Below are 24,481 nucleotides of genomic sequence, written 5' to 3' on the forward strand. Positions count from 1 at the left end.
GTACTTTTACGATTATGAAAGATTGATGTCAATCTCTCAATGAGGTCATTTCTCATTCTTCTGTTCCAGCGAATATGGACCCAGTATGCTCATTGTCTCATCATGGGACAACCCATTTATCCTAGTGATGAATCTAGGGAACCTTTGCTTTACTGCTCCAGTGCAAGTATATTTTTCCTTAAATAGAAACCAAAACTATGCACACTATTACAGGTGTGTTCTCATCAAAATCCTACATAATCGTAGCAAGACTTCTTTATTGCAAGAGAATTGAAGTACAAGAATTAAGACCAACATGTTGTTTATTTGCTGTATCCATATGCTAACTTTTGCATTCTTTGTACAAGTCTCTCTGTACACCAACATTAACAACTTTCGTGCCTTTCAAAAATATTGTCTTTTTTCCTTACGACCGAAGGGAGTGAGTGAATCTGCTATCTTTGTTGCTTATTCACTTAATAATATCTCTTTGCTCCTTCCTGACAGTTTACAGTCTACCCACCCCAGCATTGTATCATTAGCATGCTTAGCTACCTTATCCTTTATCTTTAAGTAATTGAGGACACAGCATTGTTTCTTACAGCCTTCTCTAGTCTGAACAGCCAGCATGAGAATTCCCTATTTATCTAACTCCCTGCCTCCTGTCCATTTGAATATGTCACTCCTAACTCTGAGAACTTTGTGTATTAACCTGTTGCGTGGTATCTTATAAGAAAGTCATTTGAAAACGCAAGTGTACTAAATCTTATGGTTCCCCTTTATCTATCCTACTAGTTCAATCCTCAGCAAAATCTTATTAAAGTAATAGTTGACCAGGATTTTGCTTTAATTATATTGACTTCTTTCAATCGTGCTTTTCCAAGTTGATTGCTCAGATCTCCTTAAAAACAGTTTGGGAGGGCAGTGGGGCAGTGGTCATGTTATTGGCATGGGCTAATGTTCCAGAAGCATTGATTCACTCTTGCCATGGCAGCTGGTGGAACTCAACTTGAATGAATAAATCTGGAATTAAAAACTAATGATGACCATGAAGCCATTGTTGATTTTGTTGAAAAACTCATCTAGGTCACTCATGTCCTTTTGGAAATGAAATCTATCGTCCTTATCTGGCTTGGCCTCCATGTGACTCCAGACCCAAAGGAACATGACTGACTTTTAACTGCTCTCTGGCCAATTAAGGATGGGCAATAAATGCTGACCTAGCTAGCAATGTTCGCTAAGGGATTGTGGGCAAGCAATAAGGTGGATTGCCAAACTCTCTAATCAACCAGTTAATTGCAATCTATGTTTTGAAACCACCAATTTATATAAGATACTCTCTTTTGATACTATCTGGCAAAATGGACAATTTCACATTTTCCCCATTGTACTTCATTTACAGATCTTTACTCACTCACATCCTATCTCTACCTATTTGTAGCAGCCTTAAATTCTCCTTGCAACTTGCTTTCAAAGAAAAGAACAAAGAAAATTACAGTACAGGTTCTTTGACCCTCCAAGTCTGCGCCAATCTGGATCCTGTCTCTAACAGCACGGTGGCTCAGTGGTTAGCACTGCTGACACAGCACCAGGGACTGGGTTCAATTCCAGCTTAGGCCGACTGTCTGTATGAAGTTTGCACATTCGCCCTGTGTCTGTGTGGGTTTCCTCTGGGTGCTTCAGTTTTCTCCCACAATCCAAAGATGTGCAAGTTAGGTGAATTGGCCATGCTAAATTGCCCATAGTGTTCAGGGATGGGTAGGTTAGGGGCATTAGTCAGGGGAAATGTAGAGTGATAGGGTAGGGGAATGGATCTGGGTGGCATCTCGGAGGCTTGGTGTGGACTTGGGCTAAATGACCTGTTGCCACACTGTAGGATTCTATGATTTAAACCTGTCGCTATTTTCTAAGGATCTGTATCCCTCTGTTCCCTGCCCATTCATGTATCTGTCTAGAAACATCTTAAATGACGCTATCGTACCTGCCTCCACCACCTCCATTGGTGATGTGTTCCAGGCCTGCTCCACTCTGTGTAAAAAAAACTTTCCACGCATATCTCCCTTAAACTTTGCCACTCTCACCTTGAACTAGCGATCCTTAGTAGTTGAATCCTTGAATCCTCCACTGTGTGTGTGTGTGTGTGTGTGTGTGTGTGTGTGTTGGGGGGGGGGGGTCGAGCGGGCGGGGCGGGGCGGGGGGAAGAGAAGGAGGAAGAGAAAGAGGAAGAAGCTTCTTGCTATCCACCCTGTTTATACTCCTCATGATTTTGTCGACCTCAATCAGGTCCCCACCCCTCAACCTCCATCTTTCAAACGAAAATAATCCTAATCTATTTAACCTCTCTTCATAGCTAGCGCCCTCCATACCAGGCAACATCCTGGTGAACCTCCTCTGCACCCTCAAAAGCATCCACATCCTTTTGGTAATGTGGTGACTAGAACTGGATGCAGTATTCCAAATGTGGCCAAACCAAAGTCCTCCACAACTGTAACATTATCTGCCAACACTTGTACTCAAGATCCCGTCCAGTGAAGGAAAAACATGCCATATGCCACCATGACCACACTATTGACCTGTGTTGCCACCTTCAGGGTACAATGGACCTGAACACCCAGACGTCTGTACGTCTGTTTTCTCCAGGGCTTTTCCATTTACTGTAAAGTTCACTGTTGAATTGGATCTTTCAAAATGCATCACCTCACATTTACCCGGATTGAACTCCATCTGCCATTTCTCCAACCAACTCTCCAAACTATCTATACTCTGCATTGTCTGATAGTCCCCTTCACTATCTGCTACTCCACCAATCTTAGTGTCATCTGCAAACTTGCTAATCAGACCACTTATACCTTCCTCCAAATCATTTATGTATATCACAAGCAACAATGGTCTCAGCACAGATCCTGTGGAACGCCACTGGTCACAGTTCTTAATTTGGTGAAACCCCCTTCCACTACTGCTGTCTGTCTCTTGTGGCCCAGTCAGTTCTCTATCCATCTATCTCGTTCACCCTGGACCCCATGCGACATTACTTTCTCCATCTACCTACCATGGGGATCCTTATCCAGTACATCATTGAAGTCCATGAGTGAGATCTACAACCCTTCCCTCATCAACTTTGTCACTTCCTGAAAGAATTCTATTAAGTTGTTAAGCTATATTTCCTAGTTATATTTACATCAGCAAATTTCACAACCTTACCATCATTTCATTACGGGCTCAAGGGTTATGTGGATAAAGTGGGAGGATAGGGTTGGGAAACTTATCAGCCATGATTAAATGACCGAGCAGACTGTATGGGCTGAATGGCTTAATTTCTGCTCCTATGTCTTGTGGTCTTGTGATTCAGTGGTGGTGTCCCCACCTCTGAGCCATGAAATCTGGGTTCAATTCCCACCTGCTCCATTGGTGTGTAATGACACTTCTGAACAGGTTGATTTAAAAAATATCTAGCATTGGTTACATAGCCTAAGCCATTTGTATAAATTGTAAAGATTTGAGGCCCTTTATCATTGTAAAAGCAGGAAGAAATATAAACAAGTATTGCAGAGGGGTAAAATCTTCTCACTTAATTGATGCTTTTCACTAGGTAGGGGAGACTAATAAAATGCAGCATCTCATTCTTTTTTCCCCCACCACGCGCCAAATTTCTGATTTAGCACTCATTCCTTATCAGACTAAGGCCATGTGGTCTCTACTCTGTGCTCCTACTTTCTCAGTAATTGCTGCATCAAGCTGAATGATTCAAGATTGTAAATACAAATTTAATTGTCTCTCTGCAGATAAGTCCTCCTGCTGACTGCTGCACAGAAACCACTTCCTGTGCAGGTTTCATAATATGTCCTGTATAGTATGCAGCCAATCAGTCATTCCCTTATCTTTCATGTGACTCTCAATTATCATAAAACAAACTACATTTCCCAGTACATATTTTGTTCATTTAAATTGATGTGCGTGAACAATATAGCAACTATTCATAATATTGAATTGCATTTAATATTAAAGACCATAATTATCATTCTGCACATTTGATCAGCAACAGAAATTTTTGATCATCATAACCTTTCCTATTTAGATAAGATTATTTATGTCTATGTTGTAACCACAAAAGCAGTTTAGTTAAAAATAAATGGACTCCTGCTAGCCTGATCCTCAAATAGACATTCCTTTATTACCACTATTGGTATGGATGACTTGACGGATAGCGGTACAGCACATTTTCCTTTTAAAACAATTGTTTTCACAGACTTTCTTGGCAACTGTCAGCTAATTTTTTTTGAAATGATCATTTAACCACTCAGTAAATAGATAGCATTCTCCCTGTGTAGCTGCTTTAACAAGAATTGTTTTGTGGACGTTCATTTCAAAAGTAAGTAACTTTGTCTCTGACTTCAAAAAATGTACTGTATGAAACTTTTTTTTCCTGTTAGCAGCAATGTGGTTCAGCTGAACCAACATCTTTGACATAATTTAGCACATCTGTTTGCTGCTTTTATACTCGCTGCAATGTTTGCAAATTGTTCTGTTTCAATTCTGTCTCAATATCGGGTACTCATTATGAATAATTGAAAATTGATCATTTTAATGTCAGGGGGGAGTGTTGGTAGTGGATAGAAATGGGGGTGGGGTGGGGGGAATGGAGGGAAGAGTGTGTAAAACCAAAGGCCCATGCTGTGACAGAAGAATGAAAAGACATTTAAATATTATGATGGACCTTCAACTCTGCTCTGTGCTTTGTGTGTTTTGAACTGGCGACTGTCTACGAAGCTCCCTGCTGTATCACCTTTAAGGTTCAACATCAAGTTCATAATATATCAGAAGTGTTGATACATTAGTGCTTCTGTCTAGCATGTAATGCATGAATCTGAAGTCGCAAGTTATCCTGGACTATTGAAATATTTTTCGGTACAGTAGAGTGAAAATTAATGCAACAATAGTAAATTAGGGATTTGTTTGAAAATGGGTCTAGCCTATGCTGTTTCACTTCAGGATATAAGTACAATACATATATTTTAATTCCTGCATTTACCAAGCCCTATTCAGTACTATTTGCAATAGACTCAGCAGGAGTACCTATTTGACTTTTTTTATTCTGGCTTTTAAAAAAAACCCTAATGAAGTGCATCACTGTTAATGCCATTTTATAACATGTTGCTTAAGGGTAAACTTTTTTTTGTTACACCATTTGAGTTAATAGGCTGACTAAATAGTGCAGAAAACAGAACCAGTTTGATTGCTTCTAATTCACACTGAAATCTGTTGGACCCGAAGTACAAATCTAAAATATGACTCTTTAGATAAAGAACTTTATTGATGAAACTTGTATTCTGTTGGCAAAAGATGTGTAACAGTTACTGGAACTGTCTTTCTTTTGTTTTTCCAGTTGAATTTGTATCGTGAAAGAAGACAGAATGGTTGTCTTATCATTGAAGATTGGAGTTGGGAATGCTATCAAAACTATGCAATTTGAACCCTCGACAATGGTATACGATGCCTGTCGAATGATTCGCGATCGGGTTCCTGAAGCACAGACAGGGCAGCGTAAGTCGGAGCGTTTCCTTCCTGGCCAGTTGACGCCATTATTTAGAAATTGTAAAAAATACTGATGAGATCAATTGTTCACCAAAAAATAAGACCTGATTTAATATTAATACCTGTGATACAATTATTTAAAGTGATAATCAGTAGTTAGAGGTGGGCTAGGGTATAATATGACAAGGCATTGCGAATAGCTGGCAATTTGATGAAGGGGGCATTTCAAAATTGTAACTTGAGGGAGAAATCAAAATTCATTGTATTACTTAAGCAACCAGGTATACATAGGAAAATAATTACACAAATGTTTTTGTGCACAAGATGTGATTATCAATAGGTTGTATTAAAACTGTTCAAATGTTGTAAATGTCTGATTTGATATTTAATACCAGTGCCATGCATTCATTTTCATTAATACAGTTAAATGAATGAAATCTCTGCAGCATTCTTTAGTCTTAAGTCCAACACTGAGTTGGTGGTATTAGAATGTGACTTTGAGTTCAGCTACCATGGAGAATAGAACATAGAACATAGAACATAGAAGGATACAGCGCAGTACAGGCCCTTCGGCCCTCGATGTTGCGCCGACCGAATCCTACCTAACCTATACTAGCCCAATAACTTCCAAATGCCTATCCAATGCCCGCTTAAATGACCATAAAGAAGGAGAGTTCACCACTGATACGGGCAGGGCATTCCATGAACTCACAACCCGCTGTGTGAAGAATCTACCCCTAACATCTGTCCTATACCTACCACCCCTTAATTTAAAGCTATGTCCCCTAGTAACACCTGACTCCATTAGCAGGAAAAGGTTCTTAGTATCTACCCTATCTAAACCCCTAATCATCTTATACACTTCTATCAGATCTCCCCTAAACCTTCTCTTCTCCAATGAGAACAGCCCCAAGTGCCTCAGCCTTTCCTCATAAGATTTTCCTACCATTCCAGGCAACATCCTGGTAAACCTCCTCTGCACTCGTTCTAAAGCTTCCACATCCTTCCTATAGTATGGCGACCAAAACTGCACACAATACTCCAGATGAGGCCGCACCAGAGTCTTATACAACTGCAACATGACCTCAGGACTCCGGAACTCAATTCCTCTGCCAATAAAGCCCAGTACACCATATGCCTTCCTCACAGCACTATTTACCTGGGTGGCAACTTTCAGAGATCTGTGTACATGGACACCAAGATCCCTCTGCTCATCCACACTACCAAGTAGCCTACCATTAGCCCAGTAATCCATCATCTTGTTATTCCTACCAAAGTGAACGACTTCGCACTTAGCTACATTGAATTCCATTTGCCACATTTCCGCCCAGCTCTGCAACTTATCTATATCCCGCTGTAACCTACCACTTCCTTCCTCACTATCCACAACTCCACCGACTTTTGTGTCATCCGCAAACTTGCTTACCCAGCTTTCAAGTCCTTCCTCTAGATCATTTATAAAGATAACAAAAAGCAATGGTCCCAAAACAGATCCTTGTGGTACACCGCTAGTAACTGCGCTCCAAGATGAACATAATCCATCAACTACTACCCTCTGTCTCCTTCCAGCCAGCCAATTCCTAATCCAAACCTCTAATGTATCCTCAATGCCATACCTCCGAAGTTTTAGCATTAGCCTACCATGGGGAACCTTATCGAACGCCTTACTAAAATCCATATACACAACATCTACTGCTTTACCCTCATCCACTTCCTTGGTCACCTTCTCAAAGAACTCAATAAGGTTTGTGAGGCACGACCTGCCCTTCACAAAACCATGCTGGCTATCCCTGATCACGTTATTCCTACCCAGATGTTCATAAATCTTATCCCTTACCATTCTCTCTAAGACTTTGCCCACCACTGAAGTCAGACTCACTGGCCTATAGTTGCTAGGGCTATCCCTACTCCCTTTCTTGAACAATGGGACCACATTCGCTATCCTCCAGTCCTCTGGTACTATTCCTGTTGACAACGACGACATAAAAATCCAGGCCAATGGCTCTGCTATCTCCTCCCTAGCTTCCCATAGGATCCTGGGGTAAATGCCATCAGGCCCAGGAGACTTATCTATATTCATCCTTTCCAATATTCCCAAAACCTCTTCCCTGCATATTTCCAGGGCATCCATTCTAATTATTTGTGATTCCATATTCACATCAGCAACCGTGTCCTGTTCCTGAGTGAATACTGAGGAAAAGTACTGATTTAATGTCTCTCCAATCTCCCCCGCCTCCACACACAGCTTCCCACTACTATCCTTGACTGGACCGATACCTACCCTAGTCATCCTTTTATTCTTGACATACCTATAGAAAGCCTTTGGGTTTTCCCTAATCCTACCAGCTAAAGACTTTTCATGTCCCCTTCTCGCTTCTCTTAGCTCCCTCTTTAGCTCCTTCCTGGCTACCTTATAACACTCAATCGCCCCTACTGAACCTTCACGCCTCATCTTTACATATGCCGCCTTCTTCCCTTTCACAAGGGACTCCAATTCCTTACTAAACCACGGCTGCCTCACAAGGCCCTTTACACCATGCCTGACTGGTACATACCTATCGAGGACACGCAGTAGCTGCTCCTTGAACACTCCCCACATCTCATTAGTGTTCTTCCCTTGAAGCCTGTTTTTCCAATCCACACATCCTAAGTCATGCCTCACTGCATCATAATTTCCCTGCCCCCAGCTATAGCTCTTGCCCTGCGGCACACGATTATCCCTCTCCATCACTAAAGTAAAAGTCACCGAGTTGTGGTCACTGTCCCCGAAGTGCTCACCTACCTCCAAGTCTAACACCTGGCCTGGTTCATTACCTAGAACCAAATCCAATATAGCCTCCCCTCTTGTTGGCCTGTCGACATATTGTGTCAGGAAACCCTCCTGCACACATTGGACAAACACCGACCCATCTAATGAACTCGAGCTATAGCTCTCCCAGTCAATATCTGGGAAGTTAAAGTCCCCCATAACAACCACCCTGCTACCTTCACTCTTTTCCTGAATCATCCTCGCAATATTATCCTCTACTTCTCTAGGACTATTAGGAGGCCTGTAGAAAACACCTAACAGGGTGACCTCACCTTTCCTATTTCTAACCTCAGCCCAAACTACCTCAGATGGCAAGTCCTCTTCCATCGTCCATTCCACTGCTGTGATACTGTCTTTGACAAGTAATGCCACGCCTCCCCCTTTTTTACCCCCATGTCTGATCCTACTAAAACATTTGAACCCTGGAACGTGCAACAGCCATTCTTGTCCCTGTTCTACCCACGTCTCTGTAATGGCCACAACATCGAAGTCCCAGGTACCAACCCACGCTGCAAGTTCACCTACCTTATTCCTTATACTTCTGGCATTGAAGTATACACACTTCAATCCACCTTTCTGGTTACAGGCACCCTCCTTAGAGATCGCTGCATTATTCCTAACCTCCCTACACTCAAGGTCCTGTACCCTAAAGCTACAGTCCTGGTTCCCATGCCCCCGCGGAGTTAGTTTAAACCCTCCCAAAGAGCACTAGCAAACCTCCCCCCAAGGATACTGGTGCCCCTCAGGTTCAAGTGTAGACCATCCTTTTTATAGAGGTCCCACCTTCCCCAGAAAGGACCCCAGTTATCCAGAAACCGGAATCCCTCCCTCCTGCACCATCCCTGTAGCCACGCATTTAACTGCTCTCTCTCCCTGTTCCTCGACTCTCTATCACGTGGCACGGGTAACAAACCAGAGACTACAACTCTGTTTGTTCTAACTCTGAGCTTCCAACCTAGCTCCCTGAAAGCCTGCCTTACATCCTCACCCTTCTTCCTACCTATATCGTTGGTGCCAACGTGGACCACGATCTGGGGCTGCTCCCCCTCCCCCTTAAGGACCCGGAAAACACGATCAGCGACATCACGTACCCTTGCACCTGGGAGGCAACATACCAAACGTGAGTCCCTGTCGCCCCCACAAAACCGTCTGTCTGTACCCCTCACTATCGAGTCCCCAAGAACAATTGCTCTACCTTTCTCCACCCTACCCTTCTGAGCAACGGGGCCAGGCTCCGTGCCAGAGGCCTGAACCTCGTTGCTTACCCCTGGTAAGTCATCCCCCCCACAAGTATCCAAAACGGTATACTTGTTCTTGAGGGGAATGACCGCAGGGGGTCCCTGCACTGTCTTCCTCCTCCCACTCCCCCTCACTGTCACCCATCTATCTTGAACTTTCGGAGTAACTACTTGCCTATAGCTCCGATCTATGACCTCCTCTGCCTCCCGAATGATCCGCAGTTCATCCAACTCCAGCTCCAGTTCCCTAACACGGGTTTGGAGGAGCTGGAGATGGGTGCACTTCTTGCAAGTGTACTCAGCAGGGACGCTAATGGCTTCCCTCACCTCATACATGTTGCAAGAGGAACATTGCCCTCTCTGCACTGCCATCCCTCTAAAAGTAAGCTTTCCTTAAAAAAAAACAACAAAAACCAACTAAATCTAAAGAAACAAACAAGGAAAATGCAGCACTTACCCGCTAGTCACAATTGGTCTTATTATTAGGTTAGAGGAGGTGGAAGGGTGGGAGGCACTACTCGTGTAGTGCCTCGGGTGACTCGCCTGCGCGTTTAAATAAGGGGAGAGAGAAAAAAAACCTTACCCAGGTAACCTAGCGCGCCTTCCGGGTCTGCTACCGCTTTTTTAAAGGAAAACTTTAAATTTAAAACTATTAAATAAACGACCAAACTTACCCACCAGCCGTCGCGAAGTCTTCCGAGAGACTGAGGCCTACAACTCGGAGCCCGCGTTTAAATAAGGGGAGAGAGAAAAAAAACCTTACCCAGGTAACCTAGCGCGCCTTCCGGGTCTGCTACCGCTTTTTTAAAGGAAAACTTTAAATTTAAAACTATTAAATAAACGACCAAACTTACCCACCAGCCGTCGCGAAGTCTTCCGAGAGACTGAGGCCTACAACTCGGAGCCCGCGTTTAAATAAGGGGAGAGAGAAAAAAAACCTTACCCAGGTAACCTAGCGCGCCTTCCGGGTCTGCTACCGCTTTTTTAAAGGAAAACTTTAAATTTAAAACTATTAAATAAACGACCAAACTTACCCACCAGCCGTCGCGAAGTCTTCCGAGAGAATGTAGAATTACTTCTATCATATTTTGTAAAATATATGCAAACTGAATAGAAATGTAGCAGTTTTATCAAGGGGCTGATGGGAGAAAAATTCACTGTGATGCCTGATCTCTGATATGGGAATTTGTTTTTTAAAGTCTTCTATTGATTTCATTTTGGCTGACTCCCAGTATAAAACTGAAGGTGAGAGAGATCCACAAAGTCACCAGATTAGGTATGGGAAGGGAACAATATATCCAATGTATTATAGAGTCAGTTGTACAAATCGTCCATGCCTAAATAAATCTAGTCTGATTTGGCCCATATCCCTCTAAACCCTTAATCTTCTTATACCTATCCAGATGCCTTTTAAATGTTGTAATTATACCAACCTCCTCCACTTCTGGCAGCTCCATCTACTTCAGCTTCTTCCATCCACTCACTATCCTCTTGTGCAAACTTTTCCCCTTGGGTCCCTTTTAAGTCTTTCACCTCTCACCTTAAACCTATGCCCTTGAGTTTTGAACTCCCCTACCCTAGGGAAATGACCTTGACTCTATTGAGGCTCCTCATGTTTTTGTATACTTTTATAAGGTCACCCTTCCATCTACAAAGCTCCAGAGAAGATAGCCTAGTCTAAAACGAAGGGCATGTTTTAAAAATTGACATGTTGCCCCAGTAACACTTGCTGATTTTTATTCCAAAATAACTCTAAGTTTGTGACTTCTGCCTGTGTTAAAAGTTGCTGATCTTAGCTGTTCTGAAAATGTGGAATGCATTGCTTTTTTTTAATAGAATTGTCACTGTGTGGAAACAAGTCATTTGGCCCAATATGTCTACACCAGTCCACCAAAGAGCATCCCACTCAGACCAATCCCCTAACCTATCCCTGCATTTCCCATGGCTGGTGCACCTAAGCTACACATTCCTGAACACTATAGGCAATTTAGCATGGCCAATCACCTTTGGACTGTGGGATGAAACTGGAGCATCCAGTGGAAACCTACGCAGACACCGGGAGAACTTGCCAATTCCACACAGGCAGTCACCTAAGATGAGAATCAAACCTGGGTCCCTGGCACCGACAGGCAGCAGTGCTAACCACTGAGCCATAGTGCTGTTTGCATTCACCACAAAGGAGGGAATTCAGATGCTCTGTAGCACTAGATACGAATCTGGAATCTCAAAGGGCAGAGTATTGTTGACAGTAACTAGGATCAAATTTATTTGCGTTCTGTCTTAGCTAATAACATGGGAATTGATGTAAGCAATTTCGCCTGCGCGTTTAAATAAGGGGAGAGAGAAAAAAAACCTTACCCAGGTAACCTAGCGCGCCTTCCGGGTCTGCTACCGCTTTTTTAAAGGAAAACTTTAAATTTAAAACTATTAAATAAACGACCAAACTTACCCACCAGCCGTCGCGAAGTCTTCCGAGAGACTGAGGCCTACAACTCGGAGCCCGCGTTTAAATAAGGGGAGAGAGAAAAAAAACCTTACCCAGGTAACCTAGCGCGCCTTCCGGGTCTGCTACCGCTTTTTTAAAGGAAAACTTTAAATTTAAAACTATTAAATAAACGACCAAACTTACCCACCAGCCGTCGCGAAGTCTTCCGAGAGACTGAGGCCTACAACTCGGAGCCCGCGTTTAAATAAGGGGAGAGAGAAAAAAAACCTTACCCAGGTAACCTAGCGCGCCTTCCGGGTCTGCTACCGCTTTTTTAAAGGAAAACTTTAAATTTAAAACTATTAAATAAACGACCAAACTTACCCACCAGCCGTCGCGAAGTCTTCCGAGAGACTGAGGCCTACAACTCGGAGCCCGCGTTTAAATAAGGGGAGAGAGAAAAAAAACCTTACCCAGGTAACCTAGCGCGCCTTCCGGGTCTGCTACCGCTTTTTTAAAGGAAAACTTTAAATTTAAAACTATTAAATAAACGACCAAACTTACCCACCAGCCGTCGCGAAGTCTTCCGAGAGACTGAGGCCTACAACTCGGAGCCCGCGTTTAAATAAGGGGAGAGAGAAAAAAAACCTTACCCAGGTAACCTAGCGCGCCTTCCGGGTCTGCTACCGCTTTTTTAAAGGAAAACTTTAAATTTAAAACTATTAAATAAACGACCAAACTTACCCACCAGCCGTCGCGAAGTCTTCCGAGAGACTGAGGCCTACAACTCGGAGCCCGCGTTTAAATAAGGGGAGAGAGAAAAAAAACCTTACCCAGGTAACCTAGCGCGCCTTCCGGGTCTGCTACCGCTTTTTTAAAGGAAAACTTTAAATTTAAAACTATTAAATAAACGACCAAACTTACCCACCAGCCGTCGCGAAGTCTTCCGAGAGACTGAGGCCTACAACTCGGAGCCCGCGTTTAAATAAGGGGAGAGAGAAAAAAAACCTTACCCAGGTAACCTAGCGCGCCTTCCGGGTCTGCTACCGCTTTTTTAAAGGAAAACTTTAAATTTAAAACTATTAAATAAACGACCAAACTTACCCACCAGCCGTCGCGAAGTCTTCCGAGAGACTGAGGCCTACAACTCGGAGCCCGCGTTTAAATAAGGGGAGAGAGAAAAAAAACCTTACCCAGGTAACCTAGCGCGCCTTCCGGGTCTGCTACCGCTTTTTTAAAGGAAAACTTTAAATTTAAAACTATTAAATAAACGACCAAACTTACCCACCAGCCGTCGCGAAGTCTTCCGAGAGAATGTAGAATTACTTCTATCATATTTTGTAAAATATATGCAAACTGAATAGAAATGTAGCAGTTTTATCAAGGGGCTGATGGGAGAAAAATTCACTGTGATGCCTGATCTCTGATATGGGAATTTGTTTTTTAAAGTCTTCTATTGATTTCATTTTGGCTGACTCCCAGTATAAAACTGAAGGTGAGAGAGATCCACAAAGTCACCAGATTAGGTATGGGAAGGGAACAATATATCCAATGTATTATAGAGTCAGTTGTACAAATCGTCCATGCCTAAATAAATCTAGTCTGATTTGGCCCATATCCCTCTAAACCCTTAATCTTCTTATACCTATCCAGATGCCTTTTAAATGTTGTAATTATACCAACCTCCTCCACTTCTGGCAGCTCCATCTACTTCAGCTTCTTCCATCCACTCACTATCCTCTTGTGCAAACTTTTCCCCTTGGGTCCCTTTTAAGTCTTTCACCTCTCACCTTAAACCTATGCCCTTGAGTTTTGAACTCCCCTACCCTAGGGAAATGACCTTGACTCTATTGAGGCTCCTCATGTTTTTGTATACTTTTATAAGGTCACCCTTCCATCTACAAAGCTCCAGAGAAGATAGCCTAGTCTAAAACGAAGGGCATGTTTTAAAAATTGACATGTTGCCCCAGTAACACTTGCTGATTTTTATTCCAAAATAACTCTAAGTTTGTGACTTCTGCCTGTGTTAAAAGTTGCTGATCTTAGCTGTTCTGAAAATGTGGAATGCATTGCTTTTTTTTAATAGAATTGTCACTGTGTGGAAACAAGTCATTTGGCCCAATATGTCTACACCAGTCCACCAAAGAGCATCCCACTCAGACCAATCCCCTAACCTATCCCTGCATTTCCCATGGCTGGTGCACCTAAGCTACACATTCCTGAACACTATAGGCAATTTAGCATGGCCAATCACCTTTGGACTGTGGGATGAAACTGGAGCATCCAGTGGAAACCTACGCAGACACCGGGAGAACTTGCCAATTCCACACAGGCAGTCACCTAAGATGAGAATCAAACCTGGGTCCCTGGCACCGACAGGCAGCAGTGCTAACCACTGAGCCATAGTGCTGTTTGCATTCACCACAAAGGAGGGAATTCAGATGCTCTGTAGCACTAGATACGAATCTGGAATCTCAAAGGGCAGAGTATTGTTGACAGTAACTAGGATCAAATTTATTTGCGTTCTGTCTTAGCTAATAACATGGGAATTGATGTAAGCAATTTCTGGGTACCAATTACTTGGATCCTGGCATTTGGTTTAGTAAACATTCATTAGTTTTGAAAAGAATTGTTGGGCAGATTTTGTTTCAGATAGTTCACAGTCAAGTTTAAAAATAAAGATAAAGTTGAGCTAGAAAAGCAAACACTGGATCATTGGCTTGCTGAGCAAAAATAGTTCTGACCGGGTGAAAGAGGCACCAAATGGGAAACGTTGATATGTCAGAATATAGTTATTGCTGGGTTCCTCTCAATAATATTGATGTAGAGTTGTGGAGATGTACAGCACAGAAACAGACTCTTATGTCCAATTCGTTCATGCTGACCAGCTATCCTGAATAAATCTAATCCCATTTGGCAGCATTTGACTCGTATCCTTCTAAAATCTTCCTATTCATGTACCCTTTCAGGTGCCTTTTAAACATTGTAATTGTACACCCTCCTCCATTTCCTCTGGCAGCTCATTCCATACACCCCACAACCCTCTGGAAGAAGTTGCCCCTTAGGTCCCTTTTAAATCTTTCCCCTCTCACCTTAAACCTATATACCCTCTAGTTTTGGAATCTCTCACTCTGGGGACAAGACCTTGTCTATTAATGTATCCATGCCCCTCATGATTTCATAAACCCCAGGTCACCTCTCTGCCTTTGATGCTCCAGGAAAAATAGCTCCAACCTATTCAGCTTCTCCCTATAGCTAAACGCTCCAACCCTGGCAACATCCTTGTTAATCTTTTCTGAATCCTTTCACATTTCACAATATCCTACCTGTAGCGGGAGACCAGAATTGCACGCCATATTCTAAAAGTGGCCGAACCATTGTTCTGTACAGCCGCAACATTACCTACCAACTCCTATACTCAATGCACTGACCAATAAGGCAAGCATACCAAATGCCGCCTTCAATATCCTGTCTATCTATGACTCTACTTTCAAGGAACTATGAACCTACGCTCTGAGGTCTCTTTGTTCAGCAATACTTCCCTTAAGTGTATAGGTCCTGACCTGATTTGCTTTGCCAAAATGCAGCACCTCCCAATTATCTATCTGCCACTTCTTAGTCCATTGGCCCATCTGATTAGGATCCTGCTTTACTCTGAGGTAACTTCCTTCACTGTCCACTAGCCTCCAAATTTTGGTGTCGTCTGCAAGCTTACCAACTCTGCTCCTTAAAATGTCAATAACTTTACCAAGTCCTTTGTAATGCTATAGGGTAATTTTGCCCTTATAGATTGTTGGAACAGGAGTAGGCCATTCAGGCACTCGAGCCTATTCTGTCATTTAATGAGATCATGGCTGATCTATGACCTAACTCCATACACCTGCCTTTGCCCACTGTGTCGTATCCTTTTGCTTAACGAACAGTTTTTAAAAAAAATTCAGATTCAAAGTTAACTGATCCAGCATCCACTGCTGTTTGTGGAAGAGATTCCAAACATCTGTCACCCTTGGTGTGTAGAAGTGTTTCTTAACATCTCTCCTGACTGGCCTGGCCCGAATTCTCAGGCAATGCCCTTCGTTCTAGAATACCCAATCAGTGGAAATAATTTATCTTTAATAGGAAAAAGAAGCAGTAGATAATATCCTGAAGACCTTGATTGGTTCACCTCTTAGCTATCTAAATTCTGGAGAGAACAGGTTTAATTTGTTGAATCGATCCTCATAACTTAATCCCTGAAATTCAGATATCGGTTTTACAAAACTATGTTGTTCTCCCTCCTTGACTAATATATCTTTCCTAAGCTGTAGGTCCAGATTATCTAACTGTCCATCCCTCAACTTTTGTGAGGAAGGTGGTGAGTTGTTTCTTGAATCACTGCAGTCATGTGGTGAAGATATGCTGGGAAAAGAAGCTTGGTGCATTGACTTTATTTATAGTGGTTTGTTAAAATTGAAAAATGTGCTAGATCATTTGAGGACTGTTCAGGTCCTCTAATATGGTTGGTTCTTGAGTTACTTATTGGTACCACACTTGTGGGGATGTCAGTTTTTTTTCTTTTCATAGTGAGATTTTAATTCAGTTCTCCCAAGTTATCAGTTGAGACCCATCTGAGATACCTACCTGGTAAGATAACCAAAATAATATTGTATCTGTAATTGGTCTAAGATACTGGATGGGTCTAATGATGAGGAAATAGAGTTCTCTTTGATCACTCGTGAGATGTGAATGCTGCTGTCAAAGCCAATTTTCATTGCCCTAATTACCCTTGAAAAGATGATGGTGAACCAGCCTCTTGACTTGCTGCAGCCGATAGGGTGTATGTTTGCCCAAATGCTATTAGAGAGGGATTCCAGGGTTTTGACCCAGTGACATTGAAACAAAAATGCCATTGTTCCACGCCAGGATGGTGAGTGGCTTGGAGGCTGTTTGCAAGCGATGATGCTGTATGTATCTGGTGCTGTTGTCCTTTGAGGTGATGGAGGTCATGGAAGTTGTCGTTAAAAAGTCATTATTTATTGTCTTGCAGCCACTGATTATGGATTGTTTCTGTCTGATGAAGACCCAAAGAAGGGGATCTGGTTGGAGTCTGGCAAAGCCTTGGACTACTACATGTTGAGAAATGGGGTAAGCTGACTGTTTTGCTGTTTACATCCTACTCCCTATTCCTTTGAGGTATACTGTAAATTAACTGACTTTTTGATTCAAGTGCGATTTACGGAATTCTGTTATTAAATATGGCACCCTTTCATCTAGTTTTGTTTTTGGAATTGTAATGCTTCATACTCATCTTTTGAAAATAACTCATTTTGTAAATTGTTTTAACATAAATGAGGTAGTTGACACTTGGCTGAGAGATCAGACTGGAAGAGTTTATGAAGTTCAGTTCAGTTCAGTTCAGTTGCGAGAGCACAGTGTTAAATTGTTTGCTAATGGTGTGACTACCATGGCTCACATTTGGCTTTTTATTCCTCTCCATTAAAAAGCAATTGATTTCTGCAAAGTGACATAGGTTATTGGCCACATTTTGTTTTATGTATTAATTATGACATTTTCTTCAGTTCTCTGCCCAAATACAGGTCTGACCCACTGTAGTATGAAATCCACATCCCAAATTCAGACTAACTGGAAAGGGGATTGAACCCTTTGCTGTTGGTACCAATGTGATCTGCAGTGGCCAGTACCCAACTGTCTCAAGCAGACCATGAGATATAGGAGGAGCATTAAGCCATTTGGCCCATTAAGTCTATTTCACCACTTGATCATGGGTGCAATGTTTCTCAACCCTAATCCCCTGCCTTCTCCCTGTAACCATTGATCCCCTTACGAAACAAGAACCTATCTATGTCTGTCTTAAATACACACTGACTTGGCCTCCATAGCCTTCAGCAGCAATGAGTTCCACAGATTAACTGCCCTCTGGCTAAAGAAATTCCTTTTGATCTTGGTTCTAAAGGATCGTCCCTTCACTCCTGAGGCTGTGCTGTCAGGTCCTAGTATCTCCTACTAGTAGAAACATCTTCTCCATGTGCACTGTATCCAGACCTCTCCGTCCTTTGTATGTTGCCCCAAATGTCTGCTTGTTTTTATCTGGTCTTGAAGAGTGATGATAGAACCTCTACTTTTGAGCCCATGAGTGACCATGATTTTCTCCTGCTTTTGGTGCTTAAATGGAAACCATGTTTTGATTGCATTTTCCTTGGGCATCAAATCCTGGAGTGTGACTTGAATTTAGATCTGCTAATTTAGAGGCAGGTACCAAAAATCTTTCAAACTGCCCTTTGATGCACAGATTGTCTTGATGTCTGTGTACTGTTACAATGTTCAGCCTTTTAGATGGATGTTTGAACGTAACAAAATGTGGGAAACCTGGTCAGTGATATTGGGGAGATGGTCAGATCTGTGCTACGTTGCAAATCACTTCTTTGTTTTAATCCAAGGACACACTGGATTACAAAAGGAAGCAAAGGCCTCTGAAGATCAGGATGTTGGATGGAAGTATCAAAACAGTTATGGTGGATGACTCAAAAATAGTGAGCGACATGCTGATGACAATCTGTGCCAGAATTGGTGAGATTCATACAATTGTAACTGTTACCTTACCCTCCATCCCCCTGTGCACCTTTCCCTCCATGTCACTCTAATCTTGTGCAACATTAAGCTTCTGAGATCCCTCACTCTACTGGATTCAACACCTTGTAGGGTAAAGGATCTCTGAGATATGCTGCAAACTTCATATGAACAAAGTTCTACCCTTTTGTGAAGCAGCTGGTTGTGAATAGCTTGCCAATTATGACTAGCAAATTCCAATAAATATGTTTCTTAGTGCTGTGTCTCCACAATTTGATGTTTCTTTCACAATTTTTGTATGATTATGCTCCATTTGCTCAATTTCATGTACTCATAAAGGAGACATTTGGGTTACCCTGAACGGCAAAGAAATAGTTAATGGTTAGTTCATGCTTAGTGTATATCTCCTGAGAGACAACTGAATTGATATCCTGAGTTCTAGTGCTCACTAATGGAAGAATGTTGGATAGTCTTTGGATGATTACGTACTGTCCAGCCTTCTCACTACCAACCTGTGTATTGATGGAATCCAAAAGGGACTTGGTTTGGCAGTCATCCAAGACTATGCTGCATGCCTTTATACGTGATATAGAGACTCTGTGTAGTCTCTGCTGAGCTTTGATATTTCCATCAAGAAAGTGCAGCTCCTTATTATGTAGCATTCCATCACCTGCATGAAGAAATAAAAGTCTAATTAGAGTTGATTATGCCTGTGAAATTACTAAGCCATCTGGGCTCACTTCCAATAATGTGCCAGTCCCAGTCTTTTAATGAATATCAGACCAGTCAATCTGGGTAGGAGAAGTAATAGCTTCCAGAAATATTGAACTATCAGGCAATCGACTTTCCCTGTGGCTGAAGAATGGCACTTTACCTTTACCTAGCTACTATACGCAAACGCAACTATATTTGTGAGCAGGTCATACAATGTATTCTAATATAAGGAACAGTGTCAGTGGCCCTACTATGTTGCAAACTATTTTGTAAACAGGATAAATCCATTGGCAACCCCTTTTTTTCTGAAATGCAAACTGAGTAAAATATTAAAACCTTACCTTACTTTATACCAAGTTGAAAATAAAAGTGGGTTGTGAAGTTTTGTTTTTAAAGCATGCAAGCCAGTAATACTGGCTTATCTATTCCTGAAACCTACTTCCTTTTGTAAAGTTCAGACCAGTTTTGACCAGGCTTCTGCCACTAACAATGGAGGCCTCTCTCTTCAACACAGCTTTGTGCCTAATATGTTAACTGGCACTATATTCAATGTGACACCATGTAGCCAAACTTGGTTAGTAATTTTACATTAAACTACTCTTCCCTCATCATCTATTTCTTTATATTCTTTAAGATTCTCATGACATTTCTGTGGTTGATTATAACAGTTCGTGCACTTGCATTGGAACAAAATTACAGAATTCAGTGTTTTCTATGGTTAATGATCATAATTTATGGTTTTGAGTGTTGGCTTCCAGTAGATGTGAATTAAATTTCCAGTTATACAAGGTATATCTGCCCAAGTTCCTTTTTAATTTAACCACAATATAGATCTGTCCCAGAAATGAAGATGTTACTTGGAGAGTAAATTGAATTTTGTTGGGACACTGTGGTTCATTGCTCATGGTCTCATTTACAGAGATTTGACTAAGTCTGCTGTTGGTTTTCAGATTTATCTCCTCTTCATTTTCTATTGCATGTTACTAATAAAACAGTAGTTAATGGATTTTATTTTAATAGGCATCACAAATCATGATGAATATTCACTTGTACATGAAATTGTTGAAGAAAAGAAAGAAGAAATGACAGGGACACTGAAAAAAGACAAAACCCTATTAAGAGATGATAAGAAAATGGAAAAGCTCAAACAAAAACTTCATACAGATGATGATTGTGAGTGCCTTTTTTAAAATTGGAAAACTGCACAAAAATCCTTTTATTATTTGTATAATGTTCTCTAATACCATATAGATTGCTGTACGGTCAATAAATATTTATTTCAGCTTAAAATATAACTTGTACACAATCAAAATTAATCAAAATTCAGCTTCGGTGCAGAGCTATGCTTTGACCGTGTATTTAACAGATATTCGATGTTTAAGATCCATTCTGCAACCAAGAAGCAAAGTAATGTCACAGAGTCATAGAGCTGTACAGCATTGAAACAGACCCTTCGGTCCAACTCGTCCATGCCGACTAGATATCCCAATCTAATCTAGTCCCACTTGCCAGCACCCGGCCTGTATCCCTCCAAACCCTTCCTATTCATACACCCATCCAGGTGCCTTTTAAATGTTGCAGTTGCACCAGCCTCCTCCATTTCCTTTGGCCGCCCATTCCACACACGCAGCACCCTCTGAAAAAGTTGCCCCTTAGATCTCTTTTATATCTTGTCTATTTATGTTATCCATGTCCCTTATAACTTTATAAATCTCAATGTGGTCACCCCCTCAATCTTCAACACTCCAGAGAAAACAGCCCCAGTCTATTCTGCCTCTCCCTATAGCTCAAATCCTCCAACCCTGGCAACATCCTTTGTAAATCTTTTCTGAACCCTTTCAAGTTTCACAAAGTCCTTCCTATAGGAGGGAGACTAAAATTGCATGCAATATCCCAAAAGTGGCCTAATCAGTGTCCTGTACAGCCACAACATGACCTCCCAACTCCTATACTCAATGCTCTGACTAATAAAGGAAAGCAGACCAAATGCCGCCTTCACTATCCTATCTACCTGAAACTCTACTTTCAAGAAACTATGAACCTGCACTCCAAGGTCTCTTTGTTCAGCAACACCCCTGAGGACCTTACCATCAAGTCCTGCTAAGATTGGCTTTTCCAAAATGCAGCACCTTGCATTTATCTAAATTGAACTCCATCTGCCACTCCTCAGCCTACTGGTCCATCTGATCAAGATCCCGTGTAATCTGAGTTGTCCACTACGCTTCCAATTTTGGTGTCATCTGCCAACTTACTAACTATATCTCTTATGCTCACATCCAAATCATTTATATAAATGATGAAAAGTAGTGGACTCAGCACCAATCCTTCTGGCACTCCACTGGTCACAGGCTTCCAGTCTGAAAAACAACCCTCCACTACCACCACCCTCTGTCTCCTACCATCAAGCCAGTTCTGTATCTAATTGGCTAGTTCTCCCTGTATTCCATGAGATCTAACCTTGCTCACCATTCTCCCATGGGGGACCTTGTTGAATACCTTACTGAAGTCCATATTGATCATGTCTACCGCTCTGTCCTCGTTGATCCTCTTTGTTACATTTTCAAAAAAGGGAAACAACATTTCATGAAACCTAGAGTCGGAAGTACAATGCAATTCTTTTTGAGGGTGGGGAAATCAGAGCAATTTTACAGCACTTTTAATAATGCAGTATAGTCTTTTGTGTTTCAAGTCTTTGATCACTGAGTTGATAAGTGCACTACTTGGTCAGGACCTGAGCCATACAGTACTGCGATATCCTTAAGTTCAATCTATGCTTGGTTAGTTCATCTTGGCCAGAGTAGTAATAAGGTATTTGTATTTGACTTGGGTACTTCTGACCTTAAGGCGGTCGAGAAAAATCACCATGTTCTTGTTCCCAAGTTGCTTTCCACCAGAAGTCTGTATTTGTGGCCAAATGATGTTAAGGTGAAATTCTGCTCTTGGTTGTGATTGAGCATTCTAGCGTGCTGGTACATAAAGGATAGTGCTTTGGGTGAGATAGAAGTGGCTTTCTGGCACACACAACTGACATCCAAAGCGTTACATTTGGTGAAGAGGTTAGAACGTTGAGAGGGAGAGTTTTAAAACAGAGAAGGCATTGTCATATGTAAGCACCTCAGGATGGCATTAGTAACACTACACACTTTTTCTTTCCACCAGTAAACTGGTTGGACCATGGTAGAACACTTCGTGAACAAGGTGTCGACGAAAATGAAACTTTGCTTCTCAGACGAAAGTTCTTCTATTCAGATCAAAATGTTGATTCAAGAGATCCAGTCCAATTAAACTTGCTCTATGTCCAGGTTTGTACTTTTCTAGACAAAATAAAAAAAACATTTTTACCTCCAGCAGTATTAAATTTACGTATTTGATCATCTATATCCCAGGGCACTAAAGGAGGTGGCCTTGGATGCATTGCATGTTATGTTTCAAAATTCTGTAGATTTGGAATAGCCCCAGCAGATTAGAGGGTGACAAGTGTAACAATACTTCTTAAAAAGAAGGGAGGGAGAAAAGGAATTGCAGACCTATTAGCCTAACATCAGTAATTGGGAAAATGCTTGAGTTTTTTATAAAGGCAACCTGTTCAAGTTTTTTTGAGGTCATACCTCGTGGAATGGATGATGGAGTATCAGCGCATGTAGCATATTGGATTCTCTGAAGGCTTTTGATAAAATCTAAGGTTAGTGTGCAAGATTAAAGCGCATGGGATTGGTGGTAATCTACTGGCATGGATTGAGAATTAGTTAGTAGACAGGATATATTTGAAATAAATATGTATTTTTCAAAGTTGAAGTCAGTGGCAAATGGAATATCACAGAAAATCAGTGCTTGGGCCTCAGATATTTATAATATGTATCACTGATTTGGATGAGGAAATCAAGTGTAGTATTTGTATATCTATGATGACACAAAACTAGAAAGGATTATGACTAGTGAAGAAGGATTAGAAAACTTAAAGGCAACAGAGAAGTTGAGTGAGTTGGCAGATTGGTGGCAGATGAGGCACAACATGGCTGATCATAAAGTTATACACTGGTTAGGAAAAACAATGTCAGAGTACTACTTAATTTGAGCACAGGCACAAGGATATATTGTTGCAGTTGTTTGGGGTCTTGATGAGACCACAGAGTATTTTGTGCCGACTTATTCTCCCTTGGGGCAAGGAGACTATGCTTGCATTAGCGAGCAATGATTCATCAGATTTATTTTTGGGATGGTAGGATTGTTATATAAGGAATGATTAGATAAATTGGGCAGGTATTCAGAAGGATGAATGCAATCTAATTGGAATATAAAAATTCTGCCAAGATGGGACAGATGGAATGCAGGGATGATGTTTCCAGTGATTGGCTAGGTCTCGGCTAGGTCATTTGAAACCAAGATGAGAAGTATTTTCACTCAAATTTTGATACACAACTTATGATTCCAAACCATATAAATTGTTTCCAGTAGTGAACAGTACAGATTTTTGTTAAAAACTAGTTCCTGTATTTTTCCAATCTGACTTAAATGATGACATCCTCTATTCAGAAGGTGGTGAACCTGTTCAATTCTCTACCAGAGGCTCTAGAAGTCAAGTCACTGAATACATAATGAAGAAACAGTTTTCCAGATAGTGAAGGTGCCAAGGGTTATGGGAAATGTGTGCTAGTGTGGGATTGAGCTAGAGGATCAACTATGAAGATATTGGCTGATGAATTAAACTCAATGGGCTGAATGACCTACTCCTCATTGTCTGTTTTCCTATGTTTGATGTGAAATTGAATCCAGAAGTAATTTAAGAAATCAGTAATCTGTATCTTAAAAATGAACCTTGACTTGTCTTTTGTAACTTAAAAGTAAAACTACCATACTTGTGATCTATATTTTATATTCACCCTCTTTCCTCCACCTCCAAATAAGTTGTGTGAACAGTTACATATTGAAAAATCTGCTTTGTGTACAATTTGAAATGATGGATAATAATAAATAATGACAAAAATGGTAATGCAGCAGATGTATACATGAACTTCCAAACGAAAACCGCTAAGGTAACCTAGTCATCTCCGATGAAATGCTGATAAGAGGAGTTGCAGGATAGTCAGCAGAATAATGACATAAAATGCTAATACTGAAGGGAAATGTCATTTAACTCAGACTGGAAAGATACAGCAACTGGTTTTCTGCAAAGATCTGTGCTGTTCACTACTGGAAACAATTTATATAAATGGTTTA

At 41.4% G+C, this 24,481-nt stretch overlaps 1 protein-coding gene across 5 annotated transcripts in view; it reads left to right on the forward strand.

The window, feature by feature from the left end:
* The window catches only part of tln1 (talin 1), a 268,749-nt gene that overhangs the window by 117,056 nt on the left and 127,212 nt on the right, over nucleotides 1–24,481 (forward strand). For all 5 annotated transcript variants that reach the window (XM_060820768.1, XM_060820686.1, XM_060820997.1 and 2 more), the window contains 5 exons: nucleotides 5,363–5,520; nucleotides 17,010–17,107; nucleotides 18,421–18,550; nucleotides 20,285–20,437; nucleotides 22,424–22,566. In XM_060820768.1, coding sequence (XP_060676751.1) covers nucleotides 5,391–5,520; nucleotides 17,010–17,107; nucleotides 18,421–18,550; nucleotides 20,285–20,437; nucleotides 22,424–22,566 — 654 coding nt within the window. In that variant the 5' untranslated portion in view covers nucleotides 5,363–5,390. The remainder of the gene's footprint in view (nucleotides 1–5,362; nucleotides 5,521–17,009; nucleotides 17,108–18,420; nucleotides 18,551–20,284; nucleotides 20,438–22,423; nucleotides 22,567–24,481) is intronic.

This window comes from Hemiscyllium ocellatum, chromosome 1, assembly GCF_020745735.1.
Source record: "Hemiscyllium ocellatum isolate sHemOce1 chromosome 1, sHemOce1.pat.X.cur, whole genome shotgun sequence".
In the NCBI taxonomy this organism is placed as follows: Eukaryota; Metazoa; Chordata; class Chondrichthyes; order Orectolobiformes; family Hemiscylliidae; genus Hemiscyllium; species Hemiscyllium ocellatum.